The sequence below is a fragment of the Capra hircus genome, chromosome 18 (genome assembly GCF_001704415.2).
Source record: "Capra hircus breed San Clemente chromosome 18, ASM170441v1, whole genome shotgun sequence".
In the NCBI taxonomy this organism is placed as follows: Eukaryota; Metazoa; Chordata; class Mammalia; order Artiodactyla; family Bovidae; genus Capra; species Capra hircus.
Genome location: NC_030825.1, coordinates 49787528 through 49809204, shown reverse-complemented (window position 1 = coordinate 49809204; position 21677 = coordinate 49787528). Strand labels below are relative to the sequence as shown.

General features: G+C 52.7%; 1 protein-coding gene and 2 long non-coding RNA genes across 4 annotated transcripts; 2 read left to right on the top strand and 1 right to left on the bottom strand.

Annotated features, from left to right (window-relative positions):
- SYCN lies at positions 1695–3149 on the top strand. The gene is made up of 2 exons (XR_001296791.2): positions 1695–2144; positions 2983–3149. It is a non-coding gene; the product is annotated as a syncollin (long non-coding RNA).
- On the bottom strand, positions 4375–8232 carry NCCRP1 (non-specific cytotoxic cell receptor protein 1 homolog (zebrafish)). Its single transcript, XM_018062383.1, has 6 exons — positions 7874–8232; positions 6874–6936; positions 6734–6785; positions 5821–5916; positions 5079–5217; positions 4375–4945 (listed from the first exon to the last, which is right to left on the bottom strand). Exons 1-6 carry the CDS (start codon positions 8163–8165, stop codon positions 4805–4807), a joined length of 783 nt encoding a protein of 260 aa, XP_017917872.1. The 5' UTR covers positions 8166–8232; the 3' UTR covers positions 4375–4804.
- Positions 8220–11366, top strand: LOC106503127. Of its 2 annotated transcripts, XR_001296790.2 has the most exons (4): positions 8271–8507; positions 9946–10135; positions 10961–11020; positions 11315–11330. It is a non-coding gene; the product is annotated as an uncharacterized LOC106503127 (long non-coding RNA). The 2 variants fall into 2 exon arrangements; XR_001919486.1 differs by having other exon boundaries at positions 8220–8507; positions 10961–11366.

The window sequence follows — 21677 nt, the reverse complement described above, 5'->3', positions numbered from 1 at the left end:
CTCTTCAATTCCTTTTCACTTTCTCCCATTAGAGTGGTATCATCTGCATATTTGAGGTTGTTGGTGCTTCTCCCGCCTATCTTGATTCCAGCTTGTAACTCATCCAGCCCGGCATTTCTCATGCTGTGCTCAGCATATAGAGTAAACAGACAGGGTGACAGCAGACAGCCCTGTCGTACCCCTTTCTCCATCTTGAACCAATCAGGTGTTCCATACAGGGTTCTAACTGTTGCTTCTTGACCCGAATATAGGTTTCTTAGGAGACAGGTAAGATGGTCTGGTATTCCCATCTTTCTAAGAGCTTTCCACAGTTTGTCATGATCCACACAAAGGTTTTAGCGTAGTCGATGAAACAGAGATAGATGTTTCTCTGAAATTCCCTTATTTTCTCTATAAACCAGCGAATGTTGGCAATTTGATCTCTAGTTCCTTTTCCTTTTCTAAACCCAGCTTGGACATCTGGAGGTTCTTGGTTCGAATAATGCTGAAGCCTAGCATGCAAGATTTAAGCATGACTTTACTCGCATGGGAAGTGAGTGCAATTGTCCGATGGTTAGCACATTCTTTGGTACTGCCCTTCTTGGGAACTGGAATGAGGATTGACCTTTTCCAGCCCTGTGGCCACTTCTGGGTCTTCCAGATTTGCTGGGATAATGAATACAAAACCACCATCTTTTAGGGATTTGAATAGTTCTGCTGGAATTTCATCACATCCATTAGCTTTATTAACAGCAATGCTTCTTAAGGCCCACTTTACTTCACACTCCAGAATGTCTGGCTCTGGGTGACTAACCACACCATTGTAGTAATCTGGTTCATTAAGATCTTTTTTTAAAATACAATTCGTCCCTGTATTCTTTCCATCTTTATATATGAAGTGAAGTGAAGTCAAGTTGCTCAGTCGTGTCCGACTCTTTGAGACCCCGTGGACTGTAGCCCACCAGGCTCCTCTGTCCATGGGATTCTCTAGGCAAGAATACGGGAGTGGGTTGCCATTTCCTTCTCCAGGGGATCTTCCCAACCCAGGGACTGAACCCAGGTCTCCCGCATTGCCGGCAGACGCTTTAACCTCTGAACTACTTCTGAACTACCAGGGAAGCCCTGGTAGTTATATATCTTTATATATAATAACTACTAATTCTGTGCTGTTCCAAGTGTTGCAAATTTCCCCCCAAGCCTTTTGTATATTACCTTGCAATGATTTTCGTCCTGCAAATATGTCTAGCTAACTTCTCAAACTTGCTCTGGAAGATCTGCTCCTGGGGAGGTGGGGGCGACTCCCTTCTCATCTCCTCCCTCCCATCTCTCCCTTCTCTTTCAAGGTCTGTCTCTCCTTATCTCCAGCTTGTCCTTTCCCAAGGGCCTGCCTGGGGGGGAAGGGTACACGGCTGGCAGGGAGGCCCAGCTCCCCTCCCTTCTTTGGGCCTCTCCCTATTTGGAAGTGGGAGGGGGTTGTCCACTCGCTGTCAATTTTTAAGAGCTCTCCCCGCTATAAGTATTAACCCTACGCTACCCTCTGTATTCCAAGCCGCAGGTCCTGTCATTTGCTGCATTCCGTCTTAAGCAGCTGAGTTTTATGCAAATGAAGTCCGTCCTGTATGCGCGGTTGTGGGTTCTGATGCAGGTTGGGAAGTCTCCCTGCTCCCGGGCGCCCTCGCTTTCCCTCCCCAAGTCCTTATCTCGCAGCTTTTCGCTTCCCACGGGTCGGGCGCATAAAAGGGAGCGGGGGCTCGGCCTCGCAGCGTCACCATGTCCCCGCTGTGCCCACTGCTGCTGACCCTGGCCCTGTTGGCCGTCCCCGGCGTCCGAGGCGCCTGCCCGGCGGCCGCCGACCTGACGAACGCCGACGGGACGCGCACGTGCGCCAAGCTCTACGACAAGAGCGACCCCTACTACGAGAACTGCTGCGCCGGCGCCGTGCTCTCCTTGGAGTCGGGCGCCGACCTGCCCTACCTGCCCTCGGACTGGACGAAAGTCATCTCCTCGATCGTGGTGGGCCAACGCTGCGAGCTCACCGTGTGGTCCGGTCGCGGCAAGGAGGGCAAGTCGCGCAAGTTCTCGGCCGGTAGCTACCCGCGCCTGGAGGAGTACCGCCGCGGCCTCTTCGGGGACTGGTCCAACGCCATCTCCTCCGTCTACTGCAGGTGCCCGCCCGCCGGCCCCAACACCCAGACCCCTGAGCCTCTGACCCAAACTGAGCGTCCTTAGAACCAGTTCCCGAGGTGCCCCTTCTCCTCCCTCCCCCCCCCCCCGTCCCCTCCCCCAAGCCCATGCCCCTTGGATCTCCCAGACCCAACGCTGAGATTCCCAGACTCAATCCAGTCTTCACTCTGGGGGCTCCCCCGCCCCCCCTCCCTGAATTGCCCACTTGCCTACCCACCAGATGGCTGCACTCTCAGGGGAGGGCAGGTGATCTCTGGTGACCTCCAGCCTAGTCTGGTGATGGGAAGCCATCAACCCCCTCACTTCGAAGCCCCCAGAACCAAAGCTAGTCCTTCCTCATCCCCCTAGATCATTAGATCCCAGGGCTCTCAGACCCAACTCTGGGGCTCCCAGATTCTAAACCTGACTGACCCAGACCTCAAGACCCCAGACCTAATTCCAGGAATACCCTATCTAGCCCTCATGCTCCACTCTTCTCATCAGCATCAGCCTTGGCCCCAGAAACTGGTTCCAGTGCCCCCATTAAGGTTCTGAAGCCTCCAGGCCCAACTTTGGAGGCCCCTGAGCCCACCCTGGACACATATCCAAACTCACAGACCCCGCGGCCCTAGATCCACCCAGGGCACCCTCTAAAACCACCCACCTGCCCCTCTACCCCCAAGAACCCCCAGCCCCAAATTCCCAGACCAGGATGCCTAGCCCCCGAATTTGGAGCCCAGCCCCAGCCCCTAACCCCATCTTAGGCTTCTAGAATCCCTCCTACCATAAATCTCTGAGGCCCTGGCACCCCCTTGGCAATAATTTTTGATTCTGTTGCAGTTGCAAATGATACCTTACGAGATCGCTCATCTCCAGCCCTCACAAAGTGCTGAGCCCCTCACCTGGCCTTGTCCATGGGGTCTGCTGAAGTCTGTAAGACCCAGGAGAACAGAGCTTTCTGCCTGCCCTCATATTGCCTTCCCTGTAATACAGCCTTTATGAAGCCATCTCTGTCTGCCATCTGCTTGTGTTTTGGCCCCAAGTCCACGCAGATGTGGGGTCGGGAACGGAGGAGGGAGCAGGGTGGTCAGGGCTGGGTCAGCCCATAGTACCTGCTGTGGATGGGGACACATGCATAGATCCTGTGAGGGCACGGGCATGGATTTAGTGTGCACACATGTGCACACACCCATAGGGCATCTGTGTGACAAGTAATGGGACTGCTGGCTGATGTTTTAAAATCTGACCTGTATCGGGTCATGGGATTTCCAGGTGGGGCAGTAGTAAAGAATCTGCCTGCCAGTGCAAGAGATGCAAGGACTGGTTCAGTCCCTGGGTCGGGAAGAGCCCCTGGAGTAGGAAATGGCAACTCACCCCAGTATTCTTGCCTGGAGAATCCCATGGACAGAGGAATGGTGGGCTATAGTTCACGGGGTTGCAAAGAGTCGGACATGACTGAGCATGCACGCTGGGTCTTAGCTGTGACATGTGGGATCTAGTTCCCTGAACAAGGATAGAACCTGGGCCCCCTACATTGGGAGCCCAGAGTCTTAGCCACAGGACTACCAGAGAAGTCACACGGCTGGCTGATTGTTAAACACTGAAATGCTTTCCACACTTTTTGGTGGATAGCCATTTTCTGAATCCCCCCCTCCCCACACCAGATGTTCAGGCCTGCCAGGGACCTCAAGACTCTCTCAGGATTCATACCTACCATGGTAAGAGGCCTTCAAGGACTCTGCCCCATGTAGGTCCAGGGTCTGTTTTGTGATCTGCCCACAGCCCAGGACTCATGGGTTGTGAAATACTTTTAATGCCCCAGGCTCCAACACATGGAGAACACTTTCATTCTAATTTGCATATTTCTGAAAATTCAAATTTGCAATTTACTACTCCTAAGGATAAGGACCCTTGATGAGTACCTGGGTTTGGGGGCTCTGGAGGAGTAAAAGAGGAGCAATGAGGGGTCTTGGGAGGAGGAGAGGCAGAGGGAAGCTCTGGGGGATGATAACATGTGATTGGAGGGAGGAAGGAAATCTGGGGACATTCTGAGAGTTAAGAGGCATGGGAGAAGAGGGAGGTGAGTAGAGAGGCTACGAGGCCATAAATTTGGAACATAAGAGATCTGAGGTCAAGGGAGGCACTGGAGATCAAGGATTAGAGGACGTGCAAGTGGGAAATGAACTTGGAGCAAACACCAGGGAAACAGCATTCCTTGGGCACATGTATTTATTCATTTAGTCAACAAAGGTTTATTGAGCCCCTATTATCTTGTTAAGCACTGACTCAGGAAGAAGTGGCCACTGCCCTCATGCAGAGAGTGCAGCGAAAATCCCAGCGAGACAGACAGTCAAAGATGTGTGAAGATGTCAAATGAGAAGCCAAGGCCCAGGCAGGATTACAGGGTGTAGGAGGTAGTACGTGATCCAGGAGCAGCCAAGGGGACAGGAGGGTATACAGGGAGAATCGGGGTGCTCAGGGAACATGGTGGAGCTTAAGGGTCAGGAGGTACTAAGGGTTAGGGACTTCTAAGGCTTAGGGAGCTGCTAGGGGTTCAGAGAGATGCTAAGATATCAGAAGTGGTAAGGGAATAAGAAGTCGCTGAGGGGTTGGTATCTTGTATCATCATATAAGAGGTCAGGAGGGGCCCAGGGTCAGCCAGTCACTCCCTGAATTGCACAGACACAGAAGAGTCGGTCACCCTCGTCCGCCGCAGCCCACCATGCTCCATCCGGTTCTTGGTCTTGTGCAGGAAGTGGACAAAGCGGACGCCGGGGCCGTACTGGCGGAATACGTGGGACACCTGGGGCAGCACCAGGGTCAGGAAGAAGTTCTTATTAGGGACCCACAAGCCCTGCTCTCCTCCCTCCTCCCTCTATGAGGTCTTGGGACACAAAAGCACGTGTGGGGGTGGTGGCCGGGGTAGGGCGTTTCACCTGGATCCAGCGGCCAGGAGGGCCTCTCCCGGAGGTGCGGGGAGCCACATGGTGCTGGGCGATGACTGTGCTGCGGTCAGCCGCCAGCAGCCAGACGTGCAGCTCATACACACATGCGTCCAGCCGGCTGTCCTCGAACCTGGGGTGGGGGGCAGGCCTTCAGCTGCCACCACAGCCCCCGCTCCTGGTACGGTTGCCATTCCACACACACACCCACTGGCACCCACTACGTGCACTGGGGCTGGGTGCTGCTTGTGACACGGCAGTGACCAAGACAACCCTACGCCCTGCTCTCATGGGATTAATAATGGTCCAGTGGGGGAGGTGGACATGTCATTAGGAAGCGACAATTAGGCATGGTCAGGGGTGCGATAGGGGACATTCGGGGTACGGGAGCATAATGCATCTGACCCAGCTTGGGAGTGGTCAGGGAAGGCTCCCCGTGGCCTGAGTTCAATTCCTGGTTGAGGAACTGAGATCCTTCAAGCTGTGAGACGCAGCCAAATAGAGGGGAGAGTCCATCTCAAGAAAAGAGGGTGACCAACATCCAAGGAAGAAAGAAGAGGCTCTGGGCTGGAATATTTCAAGAACAGAAAGATTCAGACCAAAAGGGCCAGAGAGATGGAAAGGGCTGGGTCCCCCAGTGGCAGGAGGGTCTCAGGGAGCATGGGGTGAGGCATGCGCTTTGGGGAGCCCACGTGGGCCACCTGGCTGGGCAGGTGGGCGGGGCGGAGGCACCTACCAGTCCATGACCGTGATACGCGGCTGCTCATCGTCCAGTAGCTCCTCCCACAAGCCTTCGGCCAAAAGGTCCACGCACTGCTGCTTCACCGTCCAGCTGTGAGAGAGGGCACGGGGGAGGGCTGCCATCTGCTGGCATTCTCCCAGGTCAACCGGGCCCCCAGAAGCGGGACACCCTGACCGTCGCACAAGGGCGCTGGCCTATGGGGGCTGATCAGCCACTCAGCACCTCACAGTCTCGACTCCTATGAGCTTCTCTGAGGGCGATGCATCCTGAACCCTGTGTTGCGGATGGGGAAACCGCGGTGCACGCAGGGAAGTGACTTATCAAGATCGAGCAGCAAAGAAGTGGCGGAGCTGAACCCAAGTGCCTGTGACCCGGAGCCCCTGAGTTGCGGCATCCCACCCACAATGCAGAAAGGGGGCCTGGTTTAAAGGCAGGCAGCTGGTGGCCTAGGTGACTCTCCTATTCCCACAGAAAGAGGCTGAGTATAGGAACAGTATTAACTGCTAGGCTTCCCTGGTGGTTCAAGCGGTAAAGAATCCGCCGGCAGTGCCGGAGACCCGGGCTGGATCCCTGGGTAGGGAAGATCCCCTGGAGAAGGGAATGGCAACCCACTCCAGTATTCCTGCCTGGAGCATTCCATGAACAGAGGAGCCTGGTGGGCTACCGTCCATGGGGTCGCAAAGAGTTGGACGCGAACTGAGTGACTAAGCACGGCATGGAACACCTACTATGAGCAAACTGGCCAGACCCTATGCCATGTGTTTTACGGGCATGCTCTTAGGATTCATGCTGTTTACAGAGCCGGAGACAAGGGCCCAGAGAGGTAAATAGAGCTTTTCCACGTCCCACAGCGAGGGAGGCCAGAAGAGGGAATCAAACGCAGGCCACGTGTGTCCCGGCCACTCACCTGAGGTTCTGCTGGAGTTTCTCAGTCCTGATGTGCCAGCCGCGGAAATTGCCTGGCGGGTGGAGGAGCAACAGATTAGAACTTGCCGCTTCTCCAGGGCCACCCCTTCCGCAGCATGGGGCTAGCCTCCGGGCGCTTACCCAGAGCCTCCAGGGGTTGCTGGGTGGGACCGGTAGGGGGCGCTGGCTCATAAATGTTGATGCCTGAAACGCGCAGGGAAGCGGAGCCTCAGGCGTGCAGAAGCTGCCCTCCTTCCTGCAGGCTCCCCACTCCCTGCCCGCTGGACTCGGCTGGAAGGACGGGAATCAATGCCCCGCCTGCCAGACCAGCCCAGCCAGGCAGCGGGGAGTGAGTCAGGGCCCAGGGAGAGCCCTGAGAATGTCCTGGGGTCAGAGGGCCAGTGCTCGGAGGGGGAGGGCGTTGCGGCGAGAGAGAGGAGGAACAAAGGGAGAAAGAGAGAGAGGAACCAGGAAAAAGAGAGAGAGTATGGGAGGAGGGAGATAGCTCCAGGAGATAGTGAAGGACAGGGAAGCCTGGCGTGCTGCAGTCCATGGGGTCGCAAAGAGTCGGAATGACTGAGCGACGGAACGGTAACATGGGAGGAGGGTCAGAGAGATACAGGGTGAGACAGACCCTGTGAGAGATAGAGACACAGATGTAGAAAGAGACAGAGATGCAAGTGAGACAAAGAGACACGCTGAGAAAAAAAGGGACCGAGAAGGAAGTGCTAGAATGCGCGGCTGCTCGGTCGCTCAGGCGTGTCAGATTCTTTGCGACCCCATGGATTGGAGCCCACTAGGCTCCTCTGTCCATGGGATTCTTCAGGCAAGAATACTGGAGTGGGTTGTCATGCCCTCCTCCAGGGGATCTTCCCGACCCAGGGATCGAACCTGTGTCTCTTACAGTGCAGGTGGATTCTTTACCGCTGTGCCACTGCGGGGGGAAGCCCCAGAGAAGGATGCAGAGGAATAAAAACGCAGAGGGAGACATTAAGAGACAGAGACCGAGAGCAGAGTAAGAGAAACAAGGAAGCAAAGAGAAGACGAGACCGACGGTCTAGGTGAGCGAGCCCGCGGGAAGGAGACGGAGGCGTGGTGGCCTCCCTGCTGCTCCAGCCTCGCGCAGACCACGGCCCCGCACCTTCGGGGTTGGGCGAGCGCAGTAGGTTGCGGTAGAGCGGCCGCCGCAGGAAGAGCAGCTTCCAGGTGAGGCGAGGGGGCAGCTCCAGGCTCCCTCTCGGCGGCGCCCACTCTTGCAGCAGCAGCTGCCGCGCGTGGGCCTCGGTTGGCGACTCGGGCGCAGGGAGCCCGGGGGTCTCAGGGGCCGCGGGCGAAGGCGGCGACGGAGGCGGGGGCGGCGACGCTGGCTCCTGGGGGCTCGCGGGTTCCTCCATCCCGCTGCCGAGCTCCGGTCCTTCCCGCACCTTCTCCATCGCTCGGGTCTGGGTGAGTGTCCCGGCTCTTCCGCAGGGTTCGGGGTGAACCCGGGGCGGGAGAGGGCGGAGCGCCTCGACTGGCTTTTAAGTAGAGGGGTGTGTTGGGGGAAGGATCCGGGCTCCCAGGCCCTCCTCCCTAGGGCTGGGGAGCCCAGGTCCCAGCCCCTCCTTCTCCCAGCCTGCAGAAGTCCGGGTCCCAGCCCAGCTGGGTTTCCCAAGCCTCCTGCTCCAGTTTCCCCAGACATCAGCCCTGGAGAGGGGTGTGACCAAGGCGCTAATGCCAGGGCTCGGCTTTCTAATGAGGCCCATCCACCTCGTTAACATCCCGCGTGGCTGGAGGTAAGCTTAATTAATGAAGCCCCCTGTCCCCCCGGCAACCTCCCCGTCAGCTGAGCATGCTGTAAGGGGTGGGGGTGGGAGGGGAGTCCCGCCTCTGATTGTTCCTCCTCTGCCCTCACTGGGACACAAACTTGGGACCTAATATTTCTTGTCCCGGAAGCATAGTGGGGTGGGGTGGGGGAGAGAGAGAGACCCAGAGAGACTCTGAGCTAGAGATGGGGAGTCACAGAGATGGGGGACCCGAGGGAGACACTGAGATAGTGTGAGAAAGGGTGCCTTGTATCTCTTCCTGGGGTTGGGCAGGCGGTGCCGGCTGGCCAAACCTCCTCCCTGGGAGGTCATAGGGAGTTTGGAGTCAGGGCTGGAGCGATGGCGGGGGCAGGAGGTCGGGGGTGTGGAGGCAGTGGGGTGGCAGATGAACCTGAAGGGCCAGATGCCCACGCCCACATCCTGCCCTTGCCACATCCCACAGCCTGCCCAGCTAAGCACAGGCTCAGTCCCACATAAGTTACCAGTAACAAGCGCTACAGTGAGCGCTTTCTGCTTGCTAGATGCTGTCCTAAGCTTTTACACGTTCATTTCATCCCCTAACAATGTAGGTGCTACTAATACGGCATTTTATATGTAAAGAAAAGATAATAGTGAATGATTATGGAGTTGCGCGCCAGCCACACACACCCCAGCATCCAGCTTGCACATCAAGCCTGAGTAGGGAGCTGTTGTTATCCCCATTTCACAGATGAAAAACCAGAGGGCTCCCTCACAGGCCTGGTCCCACACCACCCCAGATAACCCCATACGCTTCCCGCCCCAGATTCCCGCAAGATGCTGACAGACACATTCGGCAGACATATGGACTGGAGCTCACACCCAAATGATGATGCTCGTGTAATTAACGCCTGTGTGCTAGGCATTGTTCTAAATTCTTTAGGTGGAATAATTAATTTAATCTCCACATCTTCCATAGGAAATAGGTGCTATTCTTATATCCGTTTTGTAGACTTCTACTTTTGTAGAAGTCTCCATAACTGAGAGTAGAAGTCTCCATACCTGAGAGTAGAAGTCTCAGTTACTGGGACTCAGAGAGGTCTAGTAACTCACCCAAGGTTGCACAGCTGGTATGTGGCAAATTGGACATGGAGTTTCATGTGATACGCAGGGATACAGGTTCAAATTACCCCCAGAGACAGTGGCTCACACAGAAACAGATGGGAGAACGTAGTTACATTTATTGAGTGTCTGCCTTTAACTCATTAAGTCTTACAACAACCCTGGAAGGTGGGGACAGGTAATAGTTCCTCCATTGACTGGGGAACTGAGAGGCAAGAGGTGAAGCGACCTATCTTAGGAAAGCTGGGAATTAGCCAGGGACCTGAGGGGAGGAAGGACTCACAGAAGGGGACAAACTAACTTATGTGCAGTATCCCTGCTCACCCAGAAGTCTTCAAGAGGTTTCCAAATACCTGCAGAGCCCATGGTCCACGCATAACTGGAGACACTCCCACCGTCACTGCAAGCGCACAGACCCACACCCATGCCTGGCTGCCGGCCTGTCTTCATCGGAGGAGGAGGAAAGGACAGAGTCAGGAGGAAGAGTGTCTGTCTAGTGGAGTCAGAGCTGTCCCCAGGTCAGAATCCAGGGCAGGGAGTGGCTTAGAGTAAGAGACCAAAAAAAAAAAAAAAAAAAAGGCAGGAAATCTGTAGAATGAGGATCAACACTCCTCCTCTGTTTGCCCCCCTCCTGCCATGGTGTCCACATTATCTCACTCCTGGGGGCCTCAGCCCCTTCTCTTACACACACACACACACACACACACACACACAACACACACACACACACACGGGCCACAGTCAAAAGGGTCTTATGAAAGGTTAAACACAGGTAGTCACTCCCCCGCTTAAACCTGCCATGGTGCCCCAGTGCCCTCAGGGGAAAAAGCCCAGCTCTCTGCCAGCGCTCGAGGCACTGGATTTCTGGTCCCTGTTCTCGCCCATCTCAGGGATTTTGCTCAGAAAGTTCTTTCTACCCAGAATGCCCTTCTGTCTCACCCATATCCTCATACCACGTGATCCCCAAACTTTAGGGCTCACCAGATTCACCCAGGGAACTTACTTTAAATGTATATCTTCAAGCTTCCCTTGGCAGTCCAGTGGTTAAGATTGGCACTTTCAATGCAAGGGGCATTGGTTCGATCCCTGGTCAGGGAACTAAGATCCCACATGCCTCATGGTATGGCCAAAAGAAAAAAAAAAGTGTATTTTCAAACCTTACGCCCAGGAGTCTAATTCAGTCCCTGTGGACCCCAGAATCTGAAATTTTAGAAACACCCACCCTATCACTCCATACTGTGAGAAATATTTTTACTTAAATCTGAGCAATCCAGGAGCCATACAGAGCCAAGTGTCTCTCAACACTGGATCTCCAGTGTCTCCTTTCTTCACCTTCTGATCAGCAAAGGTCCCAGTATGGGAACTCAAGCTCCGAAACAGTGATCTAGAATCAAAGAAAGCAGGTTGGTGGTTGCCTGGGCTGTAGGGCAGAGGGGTGGCCTTTCTGGGGTGAGGAAAAAGCTTTATCTTAATTGTGGTGGTAGTTATATGGGAGCATACACCTGCCAAAATTCACCAAACTGTATCTTTAGAATGGGTGTGTGTGTGGGGGGTGACTTCCCTGGTGGTCCAATGGTTAGGAATCCGCTTGCCAGTGCAGGGGACATGGGTTACATCCCTGGTCTGTGGTCTGAGAAGATCCCACATGTCTGGGAGCAACTAAGCCTAAGCACCGCAAATACTGATCTGTGCTCTAGAGATCCTGCTCCGCAACAAGAGAAGCCACTGCAATGAAAAGCCTGAGCACAGCAGCAAAGACCCAGTGCAACTGAAAGAAAAAAAGGGTTTAGGGACTTCCCTGGTGGTCCAGTGGTTAAAACTTCTTGCTGCAATGCAGGGGGCAAAGGTTCGATCCCTGGTTGGGGAACTAAGATCCTATATTCAGCCAAAAATAACAATAATAAATTTTTTTTTAATTAATGGGTGTATTTTCTTGAATGTAAATTATATCCCAGTAAAAAAAAGCCAAAAGGACATGGCAGTCCTGATACAGACAGGAAATAGCAACACACCTCCCTGCCCCGCCCTTGGTTGCTCAATGATGTCTGAATGTTTGCAGTCCCATGGACTGTATCCTGCCAGGCTCCTCTGTCTATGGCATCTCCCAGGCAAGAATACTGGAGTAGGTTGCCATTTCCATCTCCAGGGCATCTTCCTGACGCAGTGATTGAACCCTTGTCTCTTGCATCTCCTGTATTGACAGGCAGATTCTTTACCACTAGCCACAAGGCTATTGGGTGAAAAAGGCAAGATGTAGAATAGTGGGCCTTTTATTCTTTCAACAAATACTTATTAAACATCCACAGTGTCCAGTCCCTCTGTGTTGGTGATATAATGGTGGAAGAACAGATTCCTATCCCTGTGCGGCTTCCTTGTGGGAGGAGGGATGGACTTCAGCAATTTAAGAATTTCTTTCTTTCTTTCTTTCTTTTATTGGCCAAGTCATTGGGCTCGTGGGATCTTAGTTTCTTGACCAGGGATTGAACCTGCACCCTAATGTGCACGGGGTCCTAACCACTGAACCACCAGAGAATTCCCTCAATGAGTAACTAATGAACGAGCAGCACTAAATGCTCTGATGGTGAAAAAGGTTGTAATGACAGGGAAAAGGAGTGGGTAGGAAGCCCGTTTTAGCTGAGGTGGTCAGGGAGGGCTTCTTGGAGGAGGTGACATTTGAGCAAAGACCTGAAAAGGAGGCAACAGCAAGTGTAAAGGCTCTAAGGTAGGACCAGGAGTGGTGGGTTTGGGGAACAGGAGGGAGGCCAGTGTGGCTGGAATGGAGGGAGTGCAGGGGAGATGAGATCAGATAGAGCATTGTGGGGAACAGCTCTGTAGGATTTATCTAAGTGTAATAAATTCACAGTGAAACTGCGGGGAAAGTTTCAGCTGGGAAGTGATGAACTAATCTCTAGCTGAGTGTGGGCAGAGGGTGCAGGAAACCAATAAGGAAGGAGCTGGGGGTGGACAAGACCAGAATGGCGCCATGGAGTGACTGCTGGGTCGAGAACAGATTGAATATCTTTGTTGATTTAACAGAGAGGAAAGGCTTGATTGGCCTTGAGGGCTGAGCAATGGGCAGAAGAAGGTGGTACCGTTTGCAGAGAGGGGAAGATGAGGCCAGAACAGGATTGACGGTGAGGAGGAAGCAGGAAGCAGTATTCTATCTCAGATGTCAGTCATTGTTGTTGCTTAGTCCCCAAGTTGTGTCCAACTCTATTACGACCTTATGGCCTGTGGCCCACCAGGCTTCTCTGTCACTGGGATTTCCCAGGCAAGAATACTGGAGTGGGTTGCTACACAAACCCATGTGTCCTGCACTGGCAGGAGGATTCTTTACCACTGAGCCACCCGGAAGCCCCAGATGTCAGTACTGGACATCTAAAGGGGCAATACTGGGGACAGGGGCAGCTGGATGTACAAGGCAGAGTTCAAAGACAGGTATCAGAGCTGAGACACAAATCTGAGAGGCATCACCATGTCAACACCTGAGGAACAGAATGAGATGATAAAAACAACAGTAACAGCAATCGTGGAGCAGTTACTGTGTGCCTGGCACTATGTGCTCCATGTCTATTAAATCAAATGCACCCTGGAAGGTAGGGATTATCATTAAACCAACTTTACAGATGAAGAAACTGAGGCACAGAGAGGTGAAGTGTCTTACCCAAGGTCACACAGCCAGAAAGTGGCAGAGCTGGGATTGGAACCTCTGCTGTCTGGCCCCAGAGTCTGCATCCCCTGCAAGGGTGGCCCAGGTTAGGGCCTAAGCTCCTTTTGCATCTTGATCCTTCTCACCAGCCATCTGGTGAGTCATCTCTGCTCTGCTGAAACCCTTCCCGGCTCCCCAGACTCTCCCCTACCCCAGATTCTGGTTTGCAGCCCCACTTCTAAGTCGTTGAGTTGGTCCCAGTTTACCTCATCCCCGTCTCTGTCCCTTTCGTTACATCCCGGCATCTCTGAATTCTACACATAAGAAGATTCTGAGTTCTCAGAAGCGGCCAGGGGGAAGCCTGGGTGGGCTCTGTCTTCTGCCCTAGGTGGGAAGTAGAGCTGGAGTCCGCTGCTCCGTCTGCCCCATCAAACGGCGGATTCGTCTCTTAGGGCTGCCTCAGCATATTAGCACATGTGTGGTGGCTTACAAAACAGATTTATTCTCTAATGGTTCTAGAAGCCAAAAGTCTGAAATCAAGTTGGCAGGTGGCAACGCCTCAGAGGGGCTAGGAAGGATGCCTTTCTCGCCTCTCCCAGCTCCCAGTGGTGCCAGCATTCCTTGGCTTGTGGTCAAATCACTCCTGTCCCTGCCTCCGTGGTCACATGGCCTTCCTTCACTCTCATTTCCTTGTGTCTCACTCCTTAAAAAAAATTATTTGTTTGGCTGCATCGGTCTTAGTTGTGGCATGAGGGCCCTGTAGTTGTGGTGCAGGCGCTGGAGTTTGTGGGCTCAGTGGTTGTGGCGTTCAGTTGCTCTGCGGCACGTGGGATCCTAGTTCCCCAACCAGGGATGGAACCCATCCCTGCAGTGGAACTGTGGAGTCTCCACCACTGGACCTCTAGCGAAGCCCCCACCCCCAGTCTCTGATTCGGTGGTTCTGGGATGGACCCAAGAGGCGATGCTGCGCTGCTGGTCTGGGGTCCCTCACCAAGAACCACTGTCCTAGTGGCGAGGAGCAGAAGGCTGCCTGCGTTCAGCAGTCCTCGCCCTTACCCTGTGTGTTCTTGGGCAAAGGACTTGCCTTCTTTCCAAAGCTTAGCTTCTCATCTGTAAAATGGGTCTATCTCCTCCCCACGGTGCTGTGTGAGGTAGTCCACACTTTCCTCTTCACCCACCATAAGTCCCGTATTTTTGCTGGTCCTTGACCCGCCAACTTCCTTCCACCTCAGGACCTTTGAATATGCCTCGCCTTCTGCCTACAAGGTCTTCCACTCCGTGCCTCCTCCTTCCTCTCCATTCAAATGTCATCTCTTCATAAGGCACACACCCCTCTTCCTTTATTCTATCTAACAAAGCGTCTCAGTGATTGTCCCCTATTGGTTCATATAAAGCTACTTGGGTGCTCCCCCACCAGGTCAGTTTCCTAGCCCCTGCTCTCCTCTGTCACCACACCCCGTTCTTTCTTTCTCGAACTTCGTGTGGTCTTTAAATACCTATGAGTATGTGGGTATGTTCACTTGGTCATGAACTGTGTCACCTGGTGAGAATGTCAACCTCACCAGGGCAGGGCCTTGGGTGGGGGTTTGTTATTTGTCCCCAGCTCAGGGTTGACACAAACTGGTTGCTCTGTTTGTTGAGCAGGGAGGGCAAGAAGGCTGGGTCCCCAACAGGAGGACAAGGCTCTGTCTAGCCCAGAACCACATCCAACCTGCTTCAGTCTAGCTTCCCATGACTCCTGATGAAAAACCAGTATCACCCCCAGGAGTGCCACTTGGGCCCAGGGTCCAATCCTGCTGGTACAGAGAAAGAAAGGGTGGGGGTGGGCACCAGGGCACCAGGGCACCAGGGCTTGGACCAGCAGATGGTGGCTTCTCCACCAGGACTGCAGAGGATGGGAGAGCCCAGCCAGGTCAAGAGAAGCGTGAGGGTGGGAGAAAGGTGTGCTGGGTGGGGTACCACATCCCCAGAGAGAAACCACTGGGCTCTGAGGTGGGGACATGCGTTGGGCCAGCTTCACCTTGTAGGGGGCCACAGAGAGGCGGGATGAGTTGGGAGATAACAGGAGGGAAACAAGATGGGATGGAGGGAGAGAAAGAGGAAGACAAGGGCAGCTGGTAAGGAGGAAAACAAAGAGAGAGATGAGGATGGAGACAGAAGGAAAGAGAGGCAGAGAAGTCTAGAGAGGCTGAAGCAGAGAGGCAGAAACAGAGATGCTTATGGAGACTGGAATGGAGTTGACCAGATCCAGGGAAGGATCCAGAAGGTCAGAGATATCCAGAAGACATCACCTGGGGGCAGCGGGCGGGTGGGAGTCCAGGGGCAGGCAGGGGAGGGGGCAAGATAAATTTGCCAGATAGAAAGTACGTGCAAGGTCTCTCCTGCGGCATTGCTTAGGAAACCACCGCAAGCTCCCTGAACGTCCATCAGCAGAGGCTGTTCCAGTGAAATCAGGGTTCATATGCACCACGGAATACTACTGAGCCATCACCACGGGCAAGGTTGCTTAGGTACCCCACCTGGGACCGACCACCAGAATACACCGTTAGGTCGCAATTAGAAGGATGTGCACATTTGGTGAACGTTTGTGCAAGGTAGAATATACGCCAGTATACGCATGTAGGTATTTCTAGGTACGCGCATACACTTCTGGAAGGAGATGCAAGAAACTAGTCTCGGTGGCTGCCTTGGGGGACGGGGACCCGGGGGCGGGGCATGTGGAGGGAGGAAGGTTGACTTTGCAATTTAGCCTCTTTGGAATCTTTTATATTTTGAACCATGGGCTTCTGTTACCTGTTCAAATACTCAATACGATTAAATGGCAGAATGAGAGAGATAGAAAGTTGGGGATAAAGGTGTAGAGAAGAGAGGGGGAGGGGAAGAAGGGAAGAGAGAGTTTAATTCTGTCTAGCCCAGTGGTCCCCAGACTTCTGCAGACACCTTTGGCCAACCTGGAAAAGGCTGTGAGCTGGCCCCAGCCCCCAAGCGACAGGTCAGGACCCTGTTCGCTGCCCTGTCTTGTCCCCTGCCCCAGCCCAACACCTCTCAGCATTTTCCAAGAACAGCCATCTCTCTTCTGGAGTCTCTTTTTGGGGGTCCGGCCTAGTTTGGTTGACTGCAGCCCCAGAAGATGGAGGCTGACCCTTTCCTGCTCAGACCTGTGGTCCCTCAGGTGCAGTAGGGAGAGAGTCTCAGTCTTCAAGTGGCTGTGGCATGGTGATGGCTTTGAACCCTGCCTTGACCACTTTCTTGCTGTGTGACCTCAGGCTGGTAACTCGGAGTCTCTGTTCCACAGGGTCCCAGCTGTAAAACAGGACAAGGAAGGTACTTCCTCAGAGGGCTGCTAGGAAGGTTGGTGAGCCTGGAGAGTTAGTCACTCAGTTGTATCTGACTCTTTGCAACCCCAAGGACTATAGCCCACCTGGCTCCTCTGTCCTTGGGATTCTCCAGGCAAGAATACTGGAGTGGGTTGCCATGCCCTTCTCCAGGGGATCTTCCTGACCCAGGGATCAAACCTGGATCTCCTTTAATGCAGGTGGATTCTTTATTACCTGAGCCACTGGGAAAGCCCTAGGAGGACTGGGGTTGCCATTATGAATTGCCGCACACTGGGGTGGCTTGAAACAGCATAAACGTATTCTCTCATGGTTCTGGAAGCAGGGAGTCTGAAGTCAAGGTGTCAGCAAGGACTTGCTCCCTCTGGAGCTTTAGGAGGAGATTTTTCTGCCTCTTTCGGCTTCCGGAGGCTGCTGGTGTGGTTTTACTCATGGCTGTAGGACTCTAATCTCTGCCTGTCTTCACAAGGCCTTCATGGGTGTCTCAAATTTCCCTGTTTTTTTTTTTCTTATAAGGACATTTGTCACTGGTTTTAGGGCCCACCCAGATAAGCCAGGAAGATCTCACCTCAAGGTCCTTAATCACATCTCAAAGTCCCCTTTTCCAAATAAGGTCACACTTACAGGTTCCATGGGGACGTATCTGGTTTTTTTCTTTTTTGGGGATGGTGGGGGAAGAGGGGAACACTATTCAAGCCTCTACAGGGTTAAATGAGGTAACACTAGGAACTCAGCAAAGCGCTGGACACCGTAAGGTTTTGATGAATGCTAACTATTCCCTCGATTTTGCTTGGCCCACATGATACTGTTAAATGTTTTTAATTAGTGACCTACCTTTTTAGATTCAAGGACTTTCACACGAACACGGGGATTTCTTGAGGAAAATCAGAACATTTGGCATCATCAGACCAAACTTCTGCAAGGCTGTGGAGCCCTGAGAAGTCACTGACCTTCAAAGGGACCTGTGTGTGGCCACTTCCTCCCCCTGCCCCATGTCATTTGCCTGGCCCTGGGGTGTCAGAGTCGGAACATCCTGCTCACTGTTGCAGCCTCTCTGCCCAGCCTGAGGCCTGGCTCAGAAAGTCAATGAGGGCATCCTTGGTGCCTCAGTGGTAAAAAAAAAAAAAAATCCACTGCTAACGCAGGAGACTGGTTCGATCCCTAGTCTGGGAAGATCCCACATGCCGAGGAGCAACTAAGCCCACGTGCCACAACTATTGAGCCTGTGCCCTAGAGCCCGGCAGCCGCAACTACTGAAGCCCATGGGCCCTAGAGCTCGTGCTCTGCAGCAAGAGAAGCCACCACAATGAGAAGCCTGCACACCACAGCTGGAGAGTAGCCCCCGTTCAATGCAACTAGAGAAAAGTCAGGGCCACAAGAAAAACTCAGCACAGCCATAAATAAACAATCTTTGTTTAAAGAAGAAAGCCCATGAAGGACTCACGGCTTTAGGCCTGGCCGCTGTAGGCCATGTGACCTCAGTCTCCTCATCTGTGAAATGGGGGAAGGTGTGGAATGATTCCTTGGCCTTTCCCCTGTGGGACGTGGCGGGAGGCAGGCACGAAGTTTGAGGTCAACAATGACTCACTGTGGCAGATAAACTGCCATTCTCATTCCTGGCTGCATGTTAGAATCTCCTGGATAATTCTCATTTTAAATACCTGTAACCAGACCCCAACCCACACCAAAGGGGGTTGCCCTTTGCTTACAAAACAGACCTTCATTGTGGCCTTCAAGGCCTTTATTCCTCCCAAGACCTCTCTCTTCTTTCATTCCTTCTTCTGTGCCCCTCCTTTTTCCCATTCTTCTCATGGGAGTCATTCTATTGTGCGAACAAGTCTCTTTTTTGGTCTTGCAAAATGTTGCTGTTTAGTCGTGTCCAACTCTTTTGGGATCCCATGAACTTTAGCCCACCAGGCTCCTCTGTGCGTCGAATTTCCCAGGCAGGGATACTGGAGTGAGTTGCCATATCCTTCTTCAGGGGATCTTTCTGACCCAGGGATCAAACCCGAGTCTCCTGCATTGGCAGGCGGGTTTGTTACCACTGAGCCACCTGGGAAGCCAGGATTATTTTATATACACAAGTTTTGATTTGCAGACTTGGTTGGCTTGGCTTTTTGCTATGGGCACAGGTGGGCCCTGGCTCCTGACGACGTCGCAGGAACCTTGCCTTGTGCCCTCAGCTCCCACATAAATACTGCTGCCGCGAACATCCTTGGGCACGCCCCCTCACGGTCCCAAGAGAGAATTTCTTTGGGAAGTCACCCAAGAGTGGAATTGTTAGGAGATTCGTACTTGCAGCACTTCATTTGACTAAGCCAGACATTAATTTTTACCAGATTCATAGTGTTAAAACGACAGCTCATTGTTAAATTTTGCTTTTTTTGTAAAAGTAAATGTTTATTATTATTTGTGGCACTGGGTCTTAGTTGCAGCGCTTGAGATCTGTCTTCATTACAGCACATATGATCTTTAGTTGCAGCAAGTGGCCTCTTTTTTCTGTTGCGGCATGGAAAGTTACTTGCGGCATGCGGGATATATTAACAATTCCCTGACCTGGACCCCCTGCATTCTGAGCTCGGAGTCTTAGCCACTGGCCCACCAAGGAAGTCCCTGGAATTTGTGTTTGTCTGATTACTAATGAGTTTGAGCACCTGTGCACATCCTTGTTGGTTTTTGGAATTTTTTTTTTAGTTGCTTGTTTATACCATTGTGTATGCCCATTTTTTCTGTAAGGAATGCTCTTTTTCTTGTTTAAAAAATATATCTTAAAGATGTTAGGATTTGCAAATATTTTCTCCCATTCTGAAACCCAGTACATTTGCCCATTTTGTCCTTCCTTGAACAAAATAAATTTTGGCATAATCAAACTGATATTTTTTCCTTTGTAATTTATTCCTTTGGGGTTTTCAGAAGTCCTTCTCTGCCCCTAGGTTATCAATTATTTTCTTCCATCAACTTTATAGTTGACCTTTCATGGTGATGTTTAATCCAGCTAGAGAAACACTGTCCGATAAACTAAGGTAATAGTTTTCACATCTCTAATGTGTAATTCTCAGCCACCGGCCAGAAGCAGCAACTGAACGTGTGAAATGTGGGTAGTGCAACAGAGAGACTAAATATTTAATTTTATTTCAATTAAAAAGTAAATAAGCACATGTGAATAGCGGCTACTGCCCTGCACAGTACCGACCTCAGGTTCCCTTGTGTTGTATTTGGTAAGGAGTCAGGTTTTTTTCCATCAGTTCAGTTGCTCAGTCGTGTCCGACTCTTTGCGACCCCATGGACTGCAGTGTACCAGGCCTCCCTGTCCATCACCAACTCCCAGAGTTCACCCAAACTCTTGTCCATCGAGTCGGTGATGCCATCCAGCCATCTCATCCTCTGTCGTCCCCTTCTCCTCCTGCCCCCAAACCCTCCCAGCATCAGAGTCTTTTCCAATGAGTCAACTCTTCACATGAGGTGGCCAAAGTATTGGAGTTTCAGCTTTAGCATCAGTCCTTCCAACGAACACCCAGGACTGATCTCCTTTAGAATGGACTGGTTGGGTCTCCTTGCAGTCCAAGGGACTCTCAAGAATCTTCTCCAACACCACAGTTCAAAAGCATCCATTCTTCGGTGCTCAGCTTTCTTCACAGTCCAACTCTCACATCCATACATGACCACTGGAAAACCCATAGCCTTGACTAGACGGACCTTTGTTGGCAAAGTAATGTCTCTGCTTTTCAATATGCTATCTAGGTTGGTCATAACTTTTCTTCCAAGGAGTAAGCGTCTTTTAATTTCATGGCTGCAATCACCATCTGCAGTGATTTTGGAGTCCCCCAAAATAAAGTCTGACACTGTTTCCACTGTTTCCCCATCTATTTCCCATGAAGTGATAAGATGAACCAATTTCCTCAACACTGTTATTAAACTATCTGTTCCCCCCGCCCCTCATCCGTTTGCTCTTGCGTACACTTGGGTCTGCCTCTGAGTTTTCTGGCGTGAAGCCTGGCGCACCTAGTGAACAGCAAGATCTTGTAGTGACAGAAGTTTTAGACACACAGCCGCCCAGAATAAAGACTACATTTCCCAACAGCCTTTGCTTCTGGGCGTGGCCGTGTGACTTACTCAGGCCAAAGAGGCCACGGGGAAATCTTAAAGGGAAGGGGCGTGCCCTCCTATTCACGTGGGAGGGGCCGCAATCCTAGGATGGAGGAGCCGCAAAGTGGTAGGAGGCTGGGACCCTGCAGACTGAGCAGGGCTGCGTCCCACGCTCCTTGGCCTTTTACCAAGAGCAACTGTGGATCTCAGTGGTTCTCAGACTTGAGTGGGCATCCGCGTCCCCTGGAAAGCTTGTTACAATAGATTGCTGGCGCCACCCAGAGTCTCTGATTCAGCCTGGCGTGGGGGCTAGCAATTTGCATTTCCAGCAAGTTCCCAAGGATGTTGCTGGTCCAGGAAGCACACTTTGAGAGCCACCGGTCTGACTTGTTTCAATCACTCATTTTGGGTCGGTGTAAACACACCGCTGATCCACAGGTGAGTACATCCCTGACTCCCCTTCCTGGGCGTCTGCAGTTCAGACCGGCACCCAGAGCGCCCCCTGCTGCAGCGGAGGTAACGTTCACTCGGTGCCTGGTCAGTAGCATGTGGACAGAGGGAGTCCTCCAGGCCACGTGGCCGGGAGGGACGCGTCCGCTGCTGCTCTGCCCCACTTGCGCTTCTAAGAGCTCTCTTGTTCTGTAGAGGCTGCTGCTGCTGCTAAGTCGCTTGAGTCGTGTCTGACTCTGAGACCCCATAGACGGCAGCCCACCAGGCTCCCCCATCCCTGGGATTCTCCAGGCAAGAACATGAGTGGGTTGCCACCAGGCTCCCCCGTCCCTGGGATTCTCCAGGCAAGAACATGAGTGGGTTGCCATTTCCTTCTCCAATGCATGAAAGTGAAGTCGCTCAGTCGTGTCCGATTCTTAGCAACCCCATGGACTGCAGCCTACTCCTCCGTCCATGGGATTTTCCAGGCAAGAGTACTGGAGTGGGGTGCCATTGCCTTCTCCTCTGTAGAGGCGGGAAGCCTGAAAACTCGTAGAACTC